The 19541-nt window shown below is 47.2% G+C and overlaps 1 protein-coding gene across 1 annotated transcript; it reads left to right on the top strand.

The window, feature by feature from the left end:
- Positions 1-14274: 14274 nt before the first annotated feature.
- LOC101533123 (olfactory receptor 5C1) lies at positions 14275-15419 on the top strand. The gene has a single exon (XM_004593719.2). It carries the CDS (start codon positions 14362-14364, stop codon positions 15400-15402), a length of 1041 nt encoding a protein of 346 aa, XP_004593776.2. The 5' UTR covers positions 14275-14361; the 3' UTR covers positions 15403-15419.
- Positions 15420-19541: the final 4122 nt, after the last annotated feature.

Here is a 19541-nt window from a genome sequence, read left to right as displayed (position 1 = left end):
GGAAGCCAACAATCTCTAAAGGTCTAAATGAGTGGGGGAAATACCCATCCAGAAGTGGAAATGGGTCCTGGAACAGACAAAACAGGCGCATCCCACAGTATGAAGACAGTTCTCTCTTGGCCTCCACCTGTATTTATAAATAGATGTACCACCAGGGTAGGAGCTGAGCATACACCCTGGTCCTGGAGGTGAGGCACATCTTGGGAAGGTGGATATGACTACCTGAAATTTCAAGAGACAATGTCCCTTTCTGGGGGTATGAAAGTTCCAGAGTCTGTGCATTTCAACTTTCACCCACTGCCTAGTTACACCAAATCAGTTCCACAAGGAGCAGAGTGGCCCATGTGTTCGGCTCCATTCGCTTACTTTCCACATCCTTGGACCCTTTCCTTCCAAGCCTCTGTTAGTACCGCACATTCACCAGCATATTCGTGTTTTTGTCCTTCCAGAGGTGCAAAAGAAAAGATCTGTGTTATTCCTTTCAAGCTGCATTTAAGTTCACTTCAAATGATTTCCTGTTTGAAAAGCAGGGCTCTGAGAAGCTGGTGAGGACTCTGCAGCTTGAAGTTGGGCTCTGAGTGGTCCTGGTCACATCCACCAGGAACACTTGCTGCCATTGAGTTCCCTGACAGGTTTTCTCTCCACCGCCATCAGCTGCTTGCCTCCGTCCCCAGACTGCTGGACTCAGCCATGGCTCTTCAGTGATCTACATCACCGCTCACGGTCAAGGTCATTCGATAACTCCTTCAACTTGCAACTATGGGAACCCTCTGTTTTTGACAGAATTTCAGCCTGAGATATCAGCTACTGCTGTCACCATGCTGTTGGGCCACAGCATCCAGGCCCCGAGGCGTTCTCAATACCTCGTGTAGTACCATGTTACTAAATCACTTAAGAACAAGATGGACCACTTGGTTTTTTCTTTTTTCTTTGTTACAGATTTGTTTATTTATATTTATTGGAAAGTCAGACTTACAGAGAGAAGGAAGACAGAGAGAAAGGTCTTCCATCTATTGGTTTACTCCCCAAAGGCTGAAATGGCCGGAGCTGAGCCAATCAAAATCTAGGAGCCAGGAGCATCCTCTAGGTCTCCTACCCAGGTGCAGGATCTTTGGGCCATCCTCTGCTGCTTTCCCAGGGTACAGGCAGGGAGCTGGATGGAAAGTGAAGCAGCCGGGACACGAACTGGCACCCCTATGGGATGCCAGCACCTAACAGGCAGATGATTAGCCACTTGAGCCATTGCACCAGGCCCTTGGGTAGTATTATCTATACCTGTTGTTTCAGCACAAGCCAGAGAGAAAAACCTGGAAGTCTCCAACAGCATCATGTAACTGCTAAATCAGTAATCTGATCCAAGATACTCAGAAGTGATTTTACTTGGCTGCTAGCAACACCTTGACGGCCGCCACACACTGCAGCGTTCACCCAGACTCCCCAGGAGGCCTCTGCTTTCTGCGATTGGCTAGCTGGCTCCTCGCTTGTCTGAATCACGCTGTCTGTCATAAGGAGCCTTGTCCAGGTTCCTGGGTCCACTGAAGGTGCTGATTTCATCCAGATGCATTCGGCCTCACAATCCTTTGAGCATAGCAGGCTCTGAATGATAAGGACACTCCAGATCTTTTTTTTTTTTCATTATTGTTAGGGCAACACCAACAACTAGGCACACAGTTTTGCTTTTGACATCAATTTTAAAAATGATCATTTGTTCATTTCTTGTAAAGATTGCCCACTCTTCTTAAGCTTCATTTCTTTGTAGTTGCCATTTTTTAAAGATTTTATTTATTTTGGGGCCTGACACGGTAGCCTAGCAGCTAAAGTCCTCACCATGAACGTACCGGGTGCCGGTTTTAATCCCAGAGGCTCTGCTTCTCATCCAGCTCCCTGCTTGTGGTCTGGAAAGCAGTTGGTGACAGCCCAAAGCCTTGGGACCTTGCACCCATGTGGAAGACCCAGAAGAGACTCCTGGCTCCTGGCACCCTCCCGAAGTGACCGCAACGACTAGAGCTGAGCTGATTCAAAACCAGGAGCCTGGAACTTCCTTCATGCACAGGGTCTCAAGGCCCTGGGCCGTCCTCTACTGCTTTCCCAGCCCACAAGCAGCGAGCTGGATGACAAGCACAGTAGCCAGGACACTAACCAGTATCCATATACGATCCCAGGGGATGCAAAGCTAGGATTTTAGCCACTAGGCTATCGCACCAGGCCTGCTTTTTAAAAAAATATTCATTTTATTACTTGAAAGGCAGAGTTGTAAAGTTGCAGAGAAAGAGCTTCCACCCACTGGTTCACTCCCCTAGTGTCCTCCATGGCCAGAGCTGAACCAGGCCCAAGCCAGCAGCCAAGTAACTTCTTTCCAGTCTCCATATGGATGCAGGGTCCCAAGGACTTGGGTGATCCTCTGCTGCTTTCCCAGGCAGATTAGCAGAGAGCTGGATCAGAAGTAGATCAGTCAGACTGAAACCAGCATCTATGTTGGATGCTAGCACTGCAGAAAGCAGCTTAACTTGCTAGGCTACACCACCAGCCTGCTAATTGCCATCTATAGGATATCATACCACTTACACTTTGATAAGGATCCCAGTGGGTGTCACAAGGAAGCAGAATATCCTGCTTTGATTACTGTTCCAATTCTGCATGTTGACTTTGGAAAATATCCAACCTTCACTTCCAGAACACATGGGGGATGGGGTTTCCAGGAGGAGGAAGAGGGAATTTTGTGAATTCGCACAAAAGGACTTCAGAATTCCTGTGAGCCAGTGACCACTCAGTGCCCTCATTCTGTCATGTTTCATCTAAGAGAGGGTAACAATTACCAGAGCATGGGAGGGGTCGAGGGGCGAGAAGGAATTTATACAAGAGGCACCAACTGGGAGTTAGCTCAAAGGTATAATTCTTGGTATATTACACAGCATAGTGGGGTGGTTAGAGTTCACAACTTACTACATAGTTCATGAAGAAATAGAGGAAAGACACTCTAAGGTTTCAACCATTGGTCAAAGGGGAAAGGTGATTTGATCAGTATATATGCAATACAGGGATTAAAATGCCCAAAATAATGTGCAAGCCAAGTGACTCTAGGTTTTAGTTTCCCATCCCGTTGGCCATCTACTTTCCACAGCCTGAGCCAGTCGGCTCTAACTTCTGCCCCATTCTCATCTAGTTCTCACATCTAGATAAAAATTCCAAGTGATTTCAAACACCCAGGGCTTTAAAAAGTCCCATGTGCCTGAGCCAGTCTCCAAGAGTTCTGACTGAGTTTCCTGAGCTGTTCCTTCATGCCTGGCCTAGGTCTCAAGTTTCTTCTAGTTTAGTGTGCATGAAACACAGTCATCAACTTCATGCTTTTAGACATGCTACTTCAAGATGCACAGACAGGGCCCGGCATGATAGCATAGCAGTTAAAGTCCTTGCCTTGAATGAGCAGGGATCACATATGGGTGTCGGTTCTAATCCTGGCACCCCTGCTTCCCATCCAGCTCCCTGCTTGTGGCCTGGGAAGGCAGTTGAAGACAACCCAAAGCCTTGGGACCCTGCACCCACATGGGAGACCCGGAAGAAGCTCCTGGCTCCTGGCTTCGGATTGGCTCAGCTCCAGCCATTGCGGCCACTTGGGGAGTGAACCAAAGGACGGAAGATACTCCTCTCTGACTCTCCTCCTTTCTGTATATCTGTCTTTCCAATAAAAATAAATAAATCTTGTGCTCGCTTCGGCAGCACATATACTAAAAATAAATAAATCTTTTTTTAAAAAGATGCACAGACGGAAAAAGGCTCACTGAGGCAGAAGCAGGAGGGCTTCCTGGAGAAGACAGTTGAGTTTGTTTTGCAACATAGAAGAAGTACTGGGGCCAGTGTCATGGTGAAGCAAGTTAAGCTGCCATGTGGGATGTTAGCACCCCATATCAGAGTGTTGATTGAAGTCAAGCTAACCCACTTCCAATCCAGCTCCTTGCTAATGTGCCTGGGGAGTCAATGGATGGCCCAAGGATTTCACATGCGTCCATGTGACCCATGTGTGAGACCTGGATGGAGTTCCTAGCTTCTGGCTTACACCTTGCCGAGGGCCCAGCATGGTGGCCTAGCGGCTAAAGTCCTCACCTTGAATGCGCAGGGATCCCATATAGGTGCCGGTTCTAATCCTGGCAGCTACACTTCCCATCCAGCTCCCTGCTTGTGGCCTGGAAAAGCAGTCGAGGACAGTCCAAAGCCTTGGGACCCTGCACCCGTGTGGGAGACCTGGAGGAGGTTCCAGGTTCCTGGCTTCAGATCAGTGCAGCACTGGCCATTACTCCTGGCTTCAGATCGGTGCAGCACTGACCACTGTGGTCACTTCGGGAGTGAATCAACAGACAGAAGATCTTCCTCTCTGTCTCTCCTTCTCTCTGTATATCTGACTTTGCAATAAAAATAAATGTTAAAAAAAAAACTTGGCATAATCTAACTGTTGCAGCCCTTTGTGGATGGATGATGTATCTTAGATCTAGATAGATAGATAGATAGATAGATAGATAGATAGATAGATAATAGATAGATACAAAGGTGAAGAAATATGTATTTCTGTCTTTCTCTGTGTGTGTATGTCCCTCTCTGTTGCTCTACCTTTTGCCTTTCAAATAAACGAATAAATGTTTTAATTTAAAGAAAAAAAGAAGTGTTACCAGGCAGAAAAAGAAGAAGCAGGACATTTTAGGTACAAGTTGCAGTTTGTGGCATCAGGAGAATCACAGGAAGTTGAATTCATGTAGGAAGGTACCAAAAGATAGTGAATCCCAAAGAACAGTTGGGGAAGGTGAGCCACAGGGACTCCTTGATGGAGTAGTGGGCCTGTGTTCCCCACACGGAGCCTGGGGACCCACTCAGCCAAACTTCTCCAGTCTCCCAAAGGACCCAAGAGTGAGTCATCCCAACACTCCCCTGCCACCTGCTGTCACAGACCTTTTGGGGCATGAGAGAGTCTCTGTGGACTCGAGGGAAGGAAGAAGAGGACGATAGAGAGGACCCTTTCCTCGGGGACCAAGAAGACTGTAAGCCCCTGTGTTCCTGCCTCTGTGGCGGGCACGTCCCTACCACCTCCCCGTGCTGCTCCACACCCATGCTGCTCCACTGGTGGGACTGTTCCCTCAACCTCCTCTTTCTAGGTAAGTTCAAAACCCAGCAACCCTGCACCAGCGGCTGGTGTCTGCACCCACACAGAGTAAACTTTTGCGCACAAGGGAGGAGTGAGCTCAGACTGAGAGATGCCAGGAGACCAGCATCACCAGATTTTAATGCACTGGTAGATACTTGAGAAAAGATCAGGGATCCAAACAAAGAACTCAGCAGAGAGAGAGAGGAGCCAGCAGGGGGAGGCTAGGAGAATCCTGCAGAAGGCTGGGCTCCTAGGACGTCCAAGTTGAGAATGCTGTCCACTAACACCACGGTCTGAGTGCAGCTCTAGAGTGCAATGCCCACAGCCCCAACAGAAAACCGGAAAAACAAGCCCCTTCCCAGTCCTCATGAAGTAGTCACTACATTTCATCCCAGGTCATGTTCATAAAGACTGATCAGCTACCAATCAAAAGCACACCTCTAACTTTTTTTTTCAAGCAGATTTCTGAGCCCAACTGCAAAACAGTTATTCAGAATTTCTGGGCACCAATCTATAGGTACAGTGGAAACCACTGGTCTGCTTAAGGTTGTTCAATCTCAACATGTAAGGACAGGGAGCAGTCAGAAGCCAACAACCAGCTTGGTGGTCAATGAAGAGAGTTCAGTAAAGTCTCTCCCCAAATACAGTATTACTGGAAGAGAGCTGGATTTGGGTAGCCAAGAAACCTTAATTCATACCTTCATGTCTAGGTGTCTTGAGACAAGCCTCTTCCCTTCTCCATACATTGGTGTTTCTTGTTTTAACCTACAAGGCCAGGCAGCCCCAAACCAGAGAGGGAAAGGAAGTGGCAGAGAGAAAACAAAGGCTAGAAGCCACAACAGGTGGACCCAGAGATGGGCAGTCTGGCACGTGAAGGTGAAATTTTCCTCTATGGGAGAAGTGAGTCTCACACAGGCTTCCAGCTGAACATGCTACTTGCATTCCTGGAGAAGCAGTATTACCCAGCAATGGTGACCAGTCACATGGATTGCCTGGAGTAGGGGAACTTACTAAGACACAAGACTTTCAAGGCTAACCCTGGGACATTTCCTAGCAAACTGGGACAGTTGGTCAGTCACCCTAATCCAAATGGTAGGAATGGGTGGACTAGAGTCCAATTGTTGTAGAAATGAATGGAAGAAAGAATCCCCTGGTTCCAACAAATATATGAGAGAACTGCCTTCATCACTCTAGAAGGACTGAAGGCAGCATGTAGTGGGTGCCAGGCTGTGCCAGATGCTTGGCATTAACAGTGGAAGAGATACTGCCAAAGGGAGGACATGCCTCACAATTTTACCATGACGTTGAACTCTGAGTCACCTTCTGCCTCCACTCTCTGCTTATTCGTCTAATGAAAAAAAAAAATAGTAAGTGACAATCTTCACTTTATAACTTTCACCTAAATAGATACCAAAATAGACAGGTAAAATATTTAGCTTTATATCATGGCAATATTATAAGAATACTTTTGTAATCTTGGAAAGTGGGCTTCTATGTAGACCCTATATTGACAACCTACAAAATAAGAATAAGTTCAACTACATAAAATAGGAATATACCATTTGTAGAGAAAAAATAGCCATAAAGTTAAGAGAGTAATAATAATAGTTTCAATTCCAGGTTTCAGTAACAAAAAAAGCAAATAAAGCACCAGTAACAAAATAGATGCCTATGCATATATATATATACATATATATATATATATGATTTATATCACAAAAACCTGATTTCCACATTAACTAGTTTCTTCAAATTAATAGTAACAGGAACCAAAAATTTAACAGAAAACTGGCAAACAATGTGAACAGAGAACTTACACAAAAATAAATACAAGTAATTCTTAAGTTTATGAAATAATATTCATTGTGATTGATAAAAAAGAACTGGAGGGGCCAGCACAACAGCTGGCTTACCTCTACCTGCAAGTGCCAGGATCCCATATGGGCACCAGTTCATGTCCCAACAACTCCACTTCCCACCCAGCTCCCTGTTCATGGCCTGGGAAAGCAGCACAGATTGACTCAAGTCCTTGGGCCCAAAAGAGCTCCTGGCTTCTGGCTTCAGATCAGCACAGCTCAGGCCTTTGTGGTCATTTGGCAGTGAACCAGTGGATGGAAGATCTTTCTGTCTGTCTTTCCCTCTGTAAATCTACCTTTCTGATAAAAATAAACAAACCTTTTAAGAAGAGAGAGAGAGAAAATGGAAGTTAAAACTACAATAAGGTACTTTTTCCTACCAGTTGGGCAAATATCTGCAAGTCTGACAATTGGGAATGGTTAACCATTTGATGAGTGCTGAGCTTTGGTTAGATAGGAGCAAGGAAATTCCGTGTTCCAGTGCGTGAACTGGGTGACTATAGGTAATGATAAATAGCTGTATATTTCTCTTGAAAACAAACTAGAAGAAATTACTTTCAATGTTTTCACCCTGAAGAAATCAAAATAAGAAGATAAACGTATCTATCTTGATTGGATGTTATACAATGTATATCCATATCAAGCGCCACGTTATACCATAAACATATACAATTTAGATTTTAAATTAATTTTTAAAGTCTGAAAACATGGAAAATGTTGAAAAACACATATTATTATGCTAGAGGAAATATAAGTAGATACAGCATCATCTAGTAGGAATTTGACAATATCTATCAAATAAAATACATAGATTCGGCCTAGCTTTTCCTCTTCAAGGGAAGTGTTCAACACATATTCCCACATGAATACAAAACTACATAGTCTTATTTGTAACACTGAGTTTAACAACTAAACATTTTAAATTATTTTAATGTATTTTCATTTACCTATTCAGAAGTCAAACCCCTTGTGATTCATGCAGTGTGCTGTATTGCTGCCAAAAGAGAGAGTGCGATGGAGAAAAGACTGATTTCTCGTTTTTAACTATTTACCTATTTATTTGTTTGAAATTTAGAATTACAGAGAGAGAGAAGGAGAGACAGAAAGAGAGAGAGAAATAGAGAGAGATCTTCCATGCGCTAGTTCACTCCCTAAGTGGTCAAAACAGCCAGATTTGAGCCAGGATCCAGGAGCTTCATCCAGATCTCCTACCTGAGCGGCAGGGAGCCAAATACTTGGGCCATCTTCCACTGCTTTCCAAGGCCATTAGTAGAAGATGGAGAGGCAGTGGCATGACCAGAACTCAAACTGGCACTCCGATGGAATGCCAGTGTCATGGGTAATGGCTTTAATTGCTGTACTGTGATGCCAATCCTTAGCTTCATGCCCACTTTAGTTTATTCTTGATATAAAATCTATTTTCTTAATTCTTTGTTCCTGTGGAAAAGCTATGAAAAATTCAGACTTGGGCAAGCAAGGTTGGCCCCCAGGGAAGCATGTACCTATGCGAAGGATAGCAATCATGATGCTTCCTTCTACCACCCCCAGCTCCTAGGCAAGGACTCCCACACACCCTTCAGCAAGAAGGGCTCCAAGACTCATTAGTTTAGTGAGAGTGAGTAGTGTGACTGATTTGCCATGTGTACCCTGACCACTGGATGGGGATATAGCATTCAGCTTGCTGCAAACTCTCCATCTCTGGCCTAAAGGATCCAATCATAAAACTGTGTTGGGCTACCCCAGGTGATGTTACCTGATGTTGAACTACAGGATGTAATTTCCTGTGAGAATATCAGAATATCTGTAGCAGAAGTGAGTACACAAAACTAAAGGGATACTGTGGCAGAAAACATTTTTCCTTAGCATTTAATCAAGGTAGACTATAATGACTGAACGGATTCATAGATAAGACTAAATAGGACATGAAAATACAATATTGAGCCAGCACTGTGGCACAGAGGGTAAGGCCACCACCTGTGATGCCAGCATCCCACATGGGTATCACTGGAGTCCCAGCTACTCCACTTCCCGTCCAGCTTCCTGTTGATGGGCCTGGGAAAGCAGCAGAAATGAGCCTAAGGGCTTGGTCCTCTGTGCCCTTATGGGAGAGCCAGAAGAAGCTGCTGGCTTCAGTTTGGTCTGGCTTGCCCATCAAAGCCATTTGGGGAGTGAGGAAGAAGAAGGGGAAGAGGAAGAAAGAGAAAAAGAAGGAGAAGGAAAGAGATAGAGTGAGAGCAGTAAGATTTGAACAGGAAGGTGAAAGGAAAGAATATAATTCAAGACAAGAGCAATAATTTCAAAACGTGGGGATAATCACGTCTAGCATTGAGGACAGAGGGAAAAGTGAATAAGATGTTGGCACCAGAGCGAAGGGCTACACAGAATGAACAGTGCTGGACAAGTGCTCTGTGGGAATGTCTGGCCAAGAAGTTCAGATTTATTTGCTGTACAATGAGAGTAAAATGACTAAACAAGGCTTGGCTCAAGAAGCCAAGTAGAGAATCAGTGATGTGGTAAGTATGGGAACAGCTGGGAAGTTCATATAGAAAGCATGAATGGGGCTCAGGCCCATTGATGTCAGTCTTTCAGAGCAATCAATCAGTACATGGGCATGTCAGGCAGGCGGCCTGAGAGCAGAGCATGGGCTTCAAGTCACCTTCAAAAGTTAAAGATCCTTCTCTGAGCTTGGCTTTATGCCTCCAGGAACAGATACATAGGAAAGTGTCTGCCTAGGAAAAGATGTGTGTTAATGACAGCATGCCAGCCAAGCACATGGCACATTAGAGGCCATTCAGCAAGCTAGGGAGAGAGGTGGAGTGAGAGACCCCATGCTCTCCTACAGGTTACATGGATGTCCACTTACGAGTTCATATGTGTGATGGTTGGTTTAAGAGCCCTCGCCTGGGCCCGGCGGCGTGGCCTAGTGGCTAAAGTTCTTGCCTTGAAAGCCCCAGGATCCCATATGGGCGCCGGTTCTAATCCCGGCAGCTCCACTTCCCATCCAGCTCCCTGCTTGTGGCCTGGGAAAGCAGTCGCGGACGGCCCAATGCATTGGGACACTGCACCCGCGTGGGAGACCTGGAAGAGGTTCCAGGTTCCCGGCTTCGGATCGGCGTGCATCGGCCCCTTGCGGCTCACTTGGGGAGTGAATCATCGGACGGAAGATCTCCCTCTCTGTCTCTCCTCCTCTGTGTATATCTGGCTGTAATAAAATGAATAAATCTTTAAAAAAAAAAAAAGAGCCCTCGCCTTCTGTGAGAGCAAGGACAGACCTGTTATATTCACACTGGTATTCCTTGTGCTCATATGTGCCTGTGTCACAGTGGGTGCGTTGATAACTATCCACTGAGTAGACAGGTGGATGAATGAGTGTAAGCATGCACGCACGTATACATACAAGGATACAAAGACTTGAAGAAGTCTTAAGCCCAGATACTGGAAGAACAACACAGAGTCAGACAGAAAATGTTGGCAGGATTGGATAAGGTAAGAGATGGGGTTTAGCCAAATGGAGCCAGGAACCTGCAGGCCGTGAAGCCCACAGTTTTCTGGTTCCTCTCTAGCTCTCAGGAGTTGTCAAGGGCACACCTGCGTCAGTGGCAGGTTCTGCCCGGGCCCACACACCCCCAGCCTAGAATGTGAGGATTGCTTGCCACACGCAGTAAGGCATGAGCCAGAAGTGAATGGAAAATTGTGTCTTGTGCGCAAACACACACATGCCTGTGTACTGCTTCTGGGGCGACCTTTGCATCCCCAAATTTCAAAGTGACTGAAAAATCCCTAATGTCTTGTTGTCCCCATTTTACAGATGGAGAAATGGAAAGACACTCAAAGCAGCTCTTATCCTCACTTTGCGAAGGTGAGTGATGTCAGCTTTCCCTGCAGAAGGGGTCAGCCAGGAGCTGCCTAGAACTCCCCGGGATCCCTAGACCCCTATCATACCTTTGTTTGTGACTCCCACCAAGCAGAAGGGAAGATACCCTAAAACCCTTTATCCCTAAGGACAAAGAGGTGACTTAGGCATGGTCAGAGACATCCAGGTGCCCAGGGGATAGAAGGGGAGAGACAAACACTTAGGTACAGTAGTTGTAAAACAGTGGAGCACCAAACAGTGCAATGCATTGATCACCAGAACTTGCCCCCTACAGTCTAACTGAACCCTGGTGTGTAATCCTTGGTCTGGTTCAGAATGCGAAGCAGTGAAATGATTACAGACTGCAGCCTCTAGGAACCACCTTTCTATTCCATGCCTCTGACATTGACTTTCTAAAATCCCCCCTGGCAACCACAGTTAATAATCATGTATATTCTAAAATCACTTTCAATGTAGTTTTTGTGTGTGTGTGTTCTCACTACCAAAACATGATAAATTAGTGAGGTAAGGGATGTGTTCACTAAATTGATTGAATCTCTTAGCACTTATACATTAATCAAAATGTCACATTGTGCTCCATAAACGTACATGACTGTTGTCAATCACAAATAAATTAATATGAACATTTCTCAATAGCCTTTTGAGATTTCCTTATATTGAAACATACAGGCTGATCCAGTTCCCATGAGTGTGTTAAACATTTCTGCTTGGCCCTGAATTCTAGCAAGCCCTGGACGCTCATCCCACCAAGAAGTGGGATTAGTAGGTGCTATGAACTAAATGTTTGTGTTCTGCCAAAAGCTCATTATTGGAATCCTAACCTATAATAAACATGAAGACAGGTAGAGGCAAAACGCTTGTTGGGGGTAATAGGATTTAGACAGGCTGGGACTTTGTGATGGAATTAATGCCCTTAGAAGAGGATGCCACTCTCTCCACCATGCAAAAATATGGTGAGAAGGGCCCATCTGCAAGCCACAAAGAGGGTCTTCACTCCCACCTGCCCTGACCAGCACCCTGACCACAGACTGCAGCTCGAGAAGGGGGTCTTCACTCCCACCTGCTCTGACCAGCTCCCTGACCACAGACTGCAGCTCATGAAGGGAGAGAAACAAGCATCTGTTGTTGAAGCCACCCAGGCTATCATCCTTAGTTAGAGCAATCAGAACAGACTAAGACCCGGGGCGACCACAGATGTGAGAACCATCCAGTCTGTATTTCCACTTGCACAATCTCACCAGCGTGTGCGGGCGTCAAAATCTGTCATCTAAGCGATGCCTTGTAGGAAGTCACTGGCACTCCCCAAAGATTCGCACATCTCTTAAAGAGCAAAAGGGTCATCACTACTCAGCTCCGTGCCCCTTACTGCACGCCTGTTGCCTCTCAGAACCTTCCAGAAAAGAGAAACCTGGGCTGACGGAAGTGATGTGAGCTGCTCCACCAGAAAGTGGTGGCACCCAAGCTGTCAGTAATCATTTCCCTGCTGCGCATTCTCGGCCAGCGCATGCTGACCACGGATCACACACCAGAGCCCAGAGATGCAGAGATGAATAACAGGGGTCATGCTTAGCACACAGGACCCAGTCTATTATTTCATAAAAACATGCAAATTGGAAAAGATGATAGCACAATCCAATTTTTAAAAATATATCCTTTTTCTACTGATAAGAAACCAAATATAATGTATATACTCTAGAATTATAACATGATTTTGCTTCTATATTTCCAACGTTGATATTTAACAGGTCTGGTTGAAAATTCCCTTATATTCGCCTCACCATTGTCTCCAAAATATAAGGGGATCTTCAGCTAGGTTTATCATGTTGCTGCCATGCATTCACATACAAATACCTTATGCTTTAAAAAAAAGATTTTTTTAATTGGAAAATCAGACATACAGAGAGGAGCAGAGACAAAGAGGAAGATCTTCCATCTGCCGATTCACTCCCTAAGTGGTTACAATGGCCGGTGCTGCACCAATCTGAAACCAGGAGTCCAATGCCTCTTCTGGATCTCCCACATGGGTGCAGGGTCCCAAGGCTTTGGGCTGTCCTCTACTGCCTTTTCAGGCCCACAAGCAGGGAGCTGGGTGGGAAGCAGGGCCACCAGGATTCGAACCAGCGCCCATATGGGATCCCAGTGCATGCAAGGTGAGGACTTTAGCTGCTAGGCTACTGCGCTGGGCCCTACCTCATGCTTTGTATTCCTTTTTGACATGCATGTGTAAATTACACATTTGATGGAGTATTCTGTGACGTATCTATGCATACATTGTATACTATTCACGTTATGTGAGCATATCTGTTTCCTCAGGTATTACTCACTTAGTTGTGGTTATAATATGCAAAATCCGGGCCCAGCGGCGAGGCCTAGTGGCTAAAGTCCTCACCTTCAACACACCGGGATCCCATATGGGTGCCGGTTCTAATCCCAGCAGCTCCACTTCCCATCCAGCTCCCTGCTTGTGGCCTGGGAAAGCAGTCGAGGACGGCCCAAAGCCTTGGGATCCTGCACCCGTGTGGGAGACCTGGAAGAAGTTCCTGGCTCCTGGCTTCGGATTGGCGTAGTACCAGCCGTTGCGCTCACTTGGGGAGTAAATCACAGGATGGAAGATCTTACTCTCTGTCTCTCCTCCTCTCTGTATATCTGGCTGTAATAACAATAAATAATAAATCTCTAAAAAAGAAACAATATGCAAAATCCCTTATCTGAGATTTTTTTTAAATACATGGCATACATATATATTTTTTTAAGTTGCTTCCTTCCAGTATTGAGCCAAAGCATCCAACTCAGTTCAAGTCCTTGGAGCTTTACTAAGTGCCCGCTGTCTGCCAGGCCCTGTGTCAGAGGTGTGACACGCATCACCTCCTGTCATTCTACCTGCAGCTCTCCCCACCCCCTCGCAACACCGAGGGTCAGAGATGAAGCATTTCATTGAGGAAGCTGGCCACCTTCTCTGCTCTCCCCACTGTGTGCTGGTTCCCTGAGATGGGCCGGGACTGCACAAAGTCTGTGGGAAATGAAATTTTAAAACAAGTTTATATTGGCACAAAAAAATTAAAATCCATGCATAATGTTCTCATAATGTGCATTTTCCTTGGACTTTCGAAAGAACCCTCGTAAGAGACCATTTTTTCCCTGGATCTTTTTCCAAAGGAAAGATGTCCCTCCTCCCCCCAGGCACACACAAGCCAGCTGTTCTCTGTTCCAGGAGAGTCTTTCTGCCCCTTGCTCCCTGGAACACAGGGAGAAAGAATGTACATGGAGTCATGGAACAATTATCTATCATGGAACAGTTACGGGCTGGGCACTTGCTGGGTGCCAGGTCAAGTTCTCAGCACAGGGGAAAAAAATTTGGCAAACACTGGCTCTCATGGTGGTTACTGCAGTGTAGTAAGAATGGTTTGAGAGGTTCCGTGGTGTGTCCGAGGTCACACAATAGTTCTGTGGTCCTGACCCCCAAGTCCACCTGCTGTCCAGCGCGCAATGATTTCTCCTTGATGATGATGGTGCCTTTTTCTCATCGCCCTCCTGCCTTGCCTCTGCTTCAGTCTCTGTCCAGCAGGGCGAGCCTGGAGAACCTCACCTTGACCGGGGTTGTACCTACTGAATTCATCCTCCTGGGCATCACGGACCGCTGGGACCTGCGGATCGCCCTCTTCCTGGTATTCCTGCCCGTCTACCTGGTGAGCCTGCTGGGCAACACAGGCATGGTGCTGCTGATCCGTGTGGATGCCCGGCTCCACACACCCATGTACTTCTTCCTGGCCAACCTCTCCCTGCTGGACGCCTGCTATTCCTCAGCCATCGGCCCCAAGATGTTAGTGGACCTGCTGCTGCCCCGTGCCACCATCCCATACACAGCCTGTGCCGTCCAGATGTTTGTCTTCGCTGGGCTGGCTGACGCCGAGTGCTGCCTGTTAGCAGCCATGGCCTATGACCGCTACGTGGCCATTGGAAACCCTCTTCTCTATACCATAGCTATGTCCCGGCGCCTATGCCTGGCCTTGCTGGGGGCATCAGCGCTGGGTGGGGCAGTGAGTGCCTTTGTCCACACAACCTTCACCTTCCGCCTGAGCTTCTGCGGTTCGCGGGAGCTCAACAGCTTCTTCTGTGACATCCCGCCCCTGTTGGCCATCTCCTGCAGTGACACCAGTCTCAATGAGCTCCTGCTCTTTGCCGTCTGTGGCTTCATCCAGACGGCCACGGTGTCGGTCATCACTGTGTCCTACGGGTTCATCGCCCGGGCTGTGATCCGCATGCGCTCGGCCGAGGGCCGTTGGCGAGCAGCCTCCACCTGCGGCTCACACCTCACGGCTGTGACCATGCTGTACGGGACACTCATTTTCATGTACCTGCGTCCCAGCTCCAGCTATGCCCTGGACACGGACAAGATGGCATCCGTGTTTTACACCCTTGTTATTCCAGCTCTCAACCCACTCATCTACAGTCTCCGCAACAAGGAGGTCAAAGAGGCGGCCAGGCGGACCCGGGCTCGGTTCTGCTGTCCAGGGGTCAGGGTGCCAGCGAGGGCTGCCTGAAGGCTGCTGAGATCCGAGTGTGAACTGGTAAGGACGACTCTGCCTGGCCCTTGCCACGGTATTCTTCTGGCTTGAGTGTCTCCTTGTCATTGCTTAAGAACAGATAAGTGACTGGACAGCTGGATCCATTCCAGAGGAAGGCGGAACCCCAAGGTGATCCAGCAATAAGACCCAGCTAAGGCAGCTATGGGGCTGCTTCAGAGTCCTCTCTGTTCAGAGGTTGGGTTGTGGTGAACGCAGTTCATTTTTGCTCCAATCTATTAGCATGCTTGGCCTGGCATGTGGCTGGGTAGGGTTACTATCCTGACTGCTGCGTGTTATGGTTATAGCACGTGCAGAAAGAGTTTGAGTTGGAAGAGGAGATTCCTCAAGCCTGACCACTGGGGTCATGGTAACTGCTGTGCTTCAAGCCCTGGGTCATTGTAGACCCTTCAAACCCCTGGGACTTTGGTCTACCCAGAATTCACAACTAGTACAGCTGTGCTTTGTCTTCTTGGCCCAGTTCCACATGGGCAGGGCCCAAGGCATTGCATCCACCCTAGGAAGTCCCTCTCTGCAGGAACAGGACTGGAGGAGTAGACCCTGTGAGTTAAGGCAGGAGCTTCCAAAGGGGCATAGAGCCTGGCCAGTGCCGCACGCCAGCCCCTGCCTGGATTTGCCCATGCTTAGAGCCAAGGGGAGGCCAGGCATGGCACACTGGGGGATTCAAACTATGCTTTTTCCTGATCCATCAATAGGTCTCCCCATGAAGTCTTCTTCTCACTCCCCTTCAACAAAGCAAGACTACCAGGAGGCTAGGGCTTCAGCCTGCCTCCCCTTGATGGAGCAGGACCCTCTCTCTTAGTAACCGTAATCTTCTTGTGGTTTCCACACTGCAGTGGTAAGAGGATATGGATTAAAAAATCTCCCAAAAGAAAACATTAGAGATCTGTTGACATTGACCAGTCCATCTCTGTTTGCTGTTTGCCCAAGACTATCCAAATTTCACACTCCAAGTTCCATATGCCAGGCTTGCCTTCAACCCTGAGCAAAACATTTTGGCCAGTGACCCCATTTCCTGATGGGCCAGAGGTACAACATCCTCAAATCAGCACATTTCGACCATTTCTTAAATACACTAAAACCCCTTCTCTCATCACAGCATTCTGTGATCCTTTCCCAGTTCCCACATTCTTAACCAAGGCAACTGACATGCCATCACAAACACCACAGGTATTGTCAGGAGAGCTGGCCAACTGCAGGGCTGTTCATGGAAAGCTTGTCCTCAACTTCGTGATGGTCATAACTGATGATCTCTTCTATGATCTTTTCTTCACTGTGGCTTCTTGGGCTCTTGTGATACACGGTAACCCCCCAAGCTCAGGGATAATTCCCAAAGGGATGTGTCTTCTCCTATAGGATGTCTGCGAGTCCTTCCATCTGTTTAGCATTTGGAAAGTGGCTACATCCAACAATCATGTAAATCCTAGAAATCAATTACAGGAAACATCAAGTTGCAGGTTATCACGATCAGGCTGTTGGAAAGATGAGAAAATAAACAAGAGGGAAAAAAGGAGGAAGACAGAAATGCAACCTGAGCTGGAGACTGAAAGAAAGTTAGACTCCTGCCCTAAAGTGAGATACCCAGTAGAGCTCATCCAGTTCTGATAAAACATTTTCCTTTTAAGCCTCTTTCAGCATTATTTACTAAGATGGGTGATGGGCAATGGGATTTGGTATAGCAATTAAACTACTGCTTGGGATGGACAATTCCATATAGGAGTGTCTGGATGCAAATCCTAACTGTTCCCACTTCAGTCCCTGCCAGCGATGTAGGAGACCTGGATTGAGTTCCATGTTCCTGGCTTTGGCCTGGCCAACACCTGGTTGCTACAGCCATTTGGGGAGTGAACCAGTGGATGGGAGATCTTTTGCTCACTCCGTCTCATTCCTCACCCCACCCCACTTCTCTGCCTCTTCATCTCTGTCTCTCTGCCTTTCAAGTAAATATTTTTCTTTTAAATGAAAATATAAACAAGGGAAACAGAAACATTTTGTGATGGGGAAGAGTAAGGACTAACTTGGAACACTCATTGCTCAAAAATGAGCGTGGCATGGGTGGGAAATGAGAAGGGATGTTGCACTGGGGAGTGGTCAGCTGCACACAATGGGATGGGAGTGGAATAAGCTCCGTGTGTGCAGGAGACTCTGAGGAGACAAAGTTCTTTGAGGACTTGCAAAGAGACAGTTACACAGACAGAACCCCCATCCACTGATTCACCCACAAAGGGGGTGATGGCTGAGGCTGGGGCAAGGCTGGAGCTGGTACCTGCAAACTCAACTCCGGTCTCCCATGTGGGTAGCAAGAACCCATTCGTTTTGATCCATCACCTCTGTTCCCTCTGGTTCCCCATCAGTAGGAAGTTGGGGTCAGGAGCTAGAGGCAGACATTGAACCCAGGCACGGCAATACAGAATGCAAATATCCACTAAGCCAAATGCCCACCCCTTTTTAAAAACTGCATTTGAGGGATAGGTATGGCGCAGCAAGTTCAGCTGCTACTGTCAATGCTGGCATCCCATATTAAAGTGTTGGTTGCAGTCTCCCCAAGCTGCTCCACTTCCCATCCAGCTCCTGCTAAAATGCCTGGGAATACAAAGGAAAATGTCCTTAGTCCTTGGGCCCTTGCCACCCACATGGGAAACCCAGCTAGCATTGTGGGCTGCTGGCTTCAGCCTGGACCAGCCCCTCACCAATGTGGACATTTAGGGAATGAACTAGTTCTCTCTCTTTCTCTGTCACTTTGCCTTTCAAATAAATAAACAAACACATCTTTAAAAATTATTTGAAAGGCACAGAGAATTTTTGCCAATATGTAATACTTGTCACTTCTTATGGAGTACTGTGCCATATTCCAACATATGTGTACTATGCAAACTGATCAAATCAGGCAGCGAGCATTTCCATTTCCTTTCTGTTCTCTGTGTCTGGAGCTTAACAGCTCTATACCTCCAGCTGTTAACCAAGCATGTAACACACTGCCGTGAGCCACAGTCGCCCCACTGTGCTGTGGGTAAGGAGATCTACGTGAGTGGTTTGAGAGGGACATGTCAGGAAAGAAGCAGGGGGGAAGCTGGAAGACTGAGAACAAGGGCGCTGCATGGCTTAGGCAGGAGGCTGGACTGTATCCACTATGCAACAGGGAGTGACGGAAGAGTGAGTGATTCGGCTTCTATGGCTGCTCGAACTGCATCCCACAAAGCCCTGCCCATTTACAGCACTTTGTGCAGGCACCGCTGCCCCATAGTGCAGCACACGCGGAGAAACACATCCCTGCTCCACCCAGACTCAAACTCCTCTTGGAAACATTCACTGGCACAAAAACACTCTCCTAGGTATGGCTACACACACACACACACACACACACACACACACAGAGTCGCACACACTGGCACGATCACCAGATGTGCGTGTCCTACCACATCACTATCTTTTGTACAAAGAGCCACCAGCTACAGCTGGGTTCACAGGACGGTGACCCCACAGAAGCCACAACAGCAAACTGTGGACTCACAGGTCACTCTTCTGGAGGTTCAAAGGTCAGTGTGGCCTTTTTCTCTCTTACCCTCACAAGATGGGGACCAAGCTACAGGCATGATACCATGCAAAGAGCTGCTGAATGTCTCCCAAGTGGGAGGCAGCACCAACACCCCCTCCCATGTCAATGGGTTCTTGAGAGGAAGGATATGAAAGCCTTGAAGGCCAGGTGAGGAGGGAGACACTAAGCTGCCCTAATAAATGTGGCCAATCAGGGCCAGTGTTGTGACATAACATAATGCCAGAATCCCATCTGAGGGCCAGTTTGTGACCTGGCTTTTTTACTTCCAATCAGGTTCTATGCTAATAGTCTGGGGATAGTGGCAGAAGATACTGCGAGTGGCTGTCTTGGACCTCTGTCCCCACGTGGGAGATGCAGATGAATATGTTGGTTCCTGGATTCAGCTTGGCCATCTGGAGAATGAACCAGTAGACAGCTCGCTCTCTCTCTCTCTCTCTCTCACACACACACATACACACACACACACTTCCAAAATAACTAAATCTTGTTTCAAAACGTGACCACTCATTCCTCGAATGCTCTGCGGCCGATACATCAGGTG

The sequence above is a fragment of the Ochotona princeps genome, chromosome 14, assembly GCF_030435755.1.
Source record: "Ochotona princeps isolate mOchPri1 chromosome 14, mOchPri1.hap1, whole genome shotgun sequence".
In the NCBI taxonomy this organism is placed as follows: domain Eukaryota; kingdom Metazoa; phylum Chordata; class Mammalia; order Lagomorpha; family Ochotonidae; genus Ochotona; species Ochotona princeps.
The sequence above is the reverse complement of the archived record's forward strand: the minus strand, read 5'-3'. Positions and strand labels throughout refer to the sequence as shown.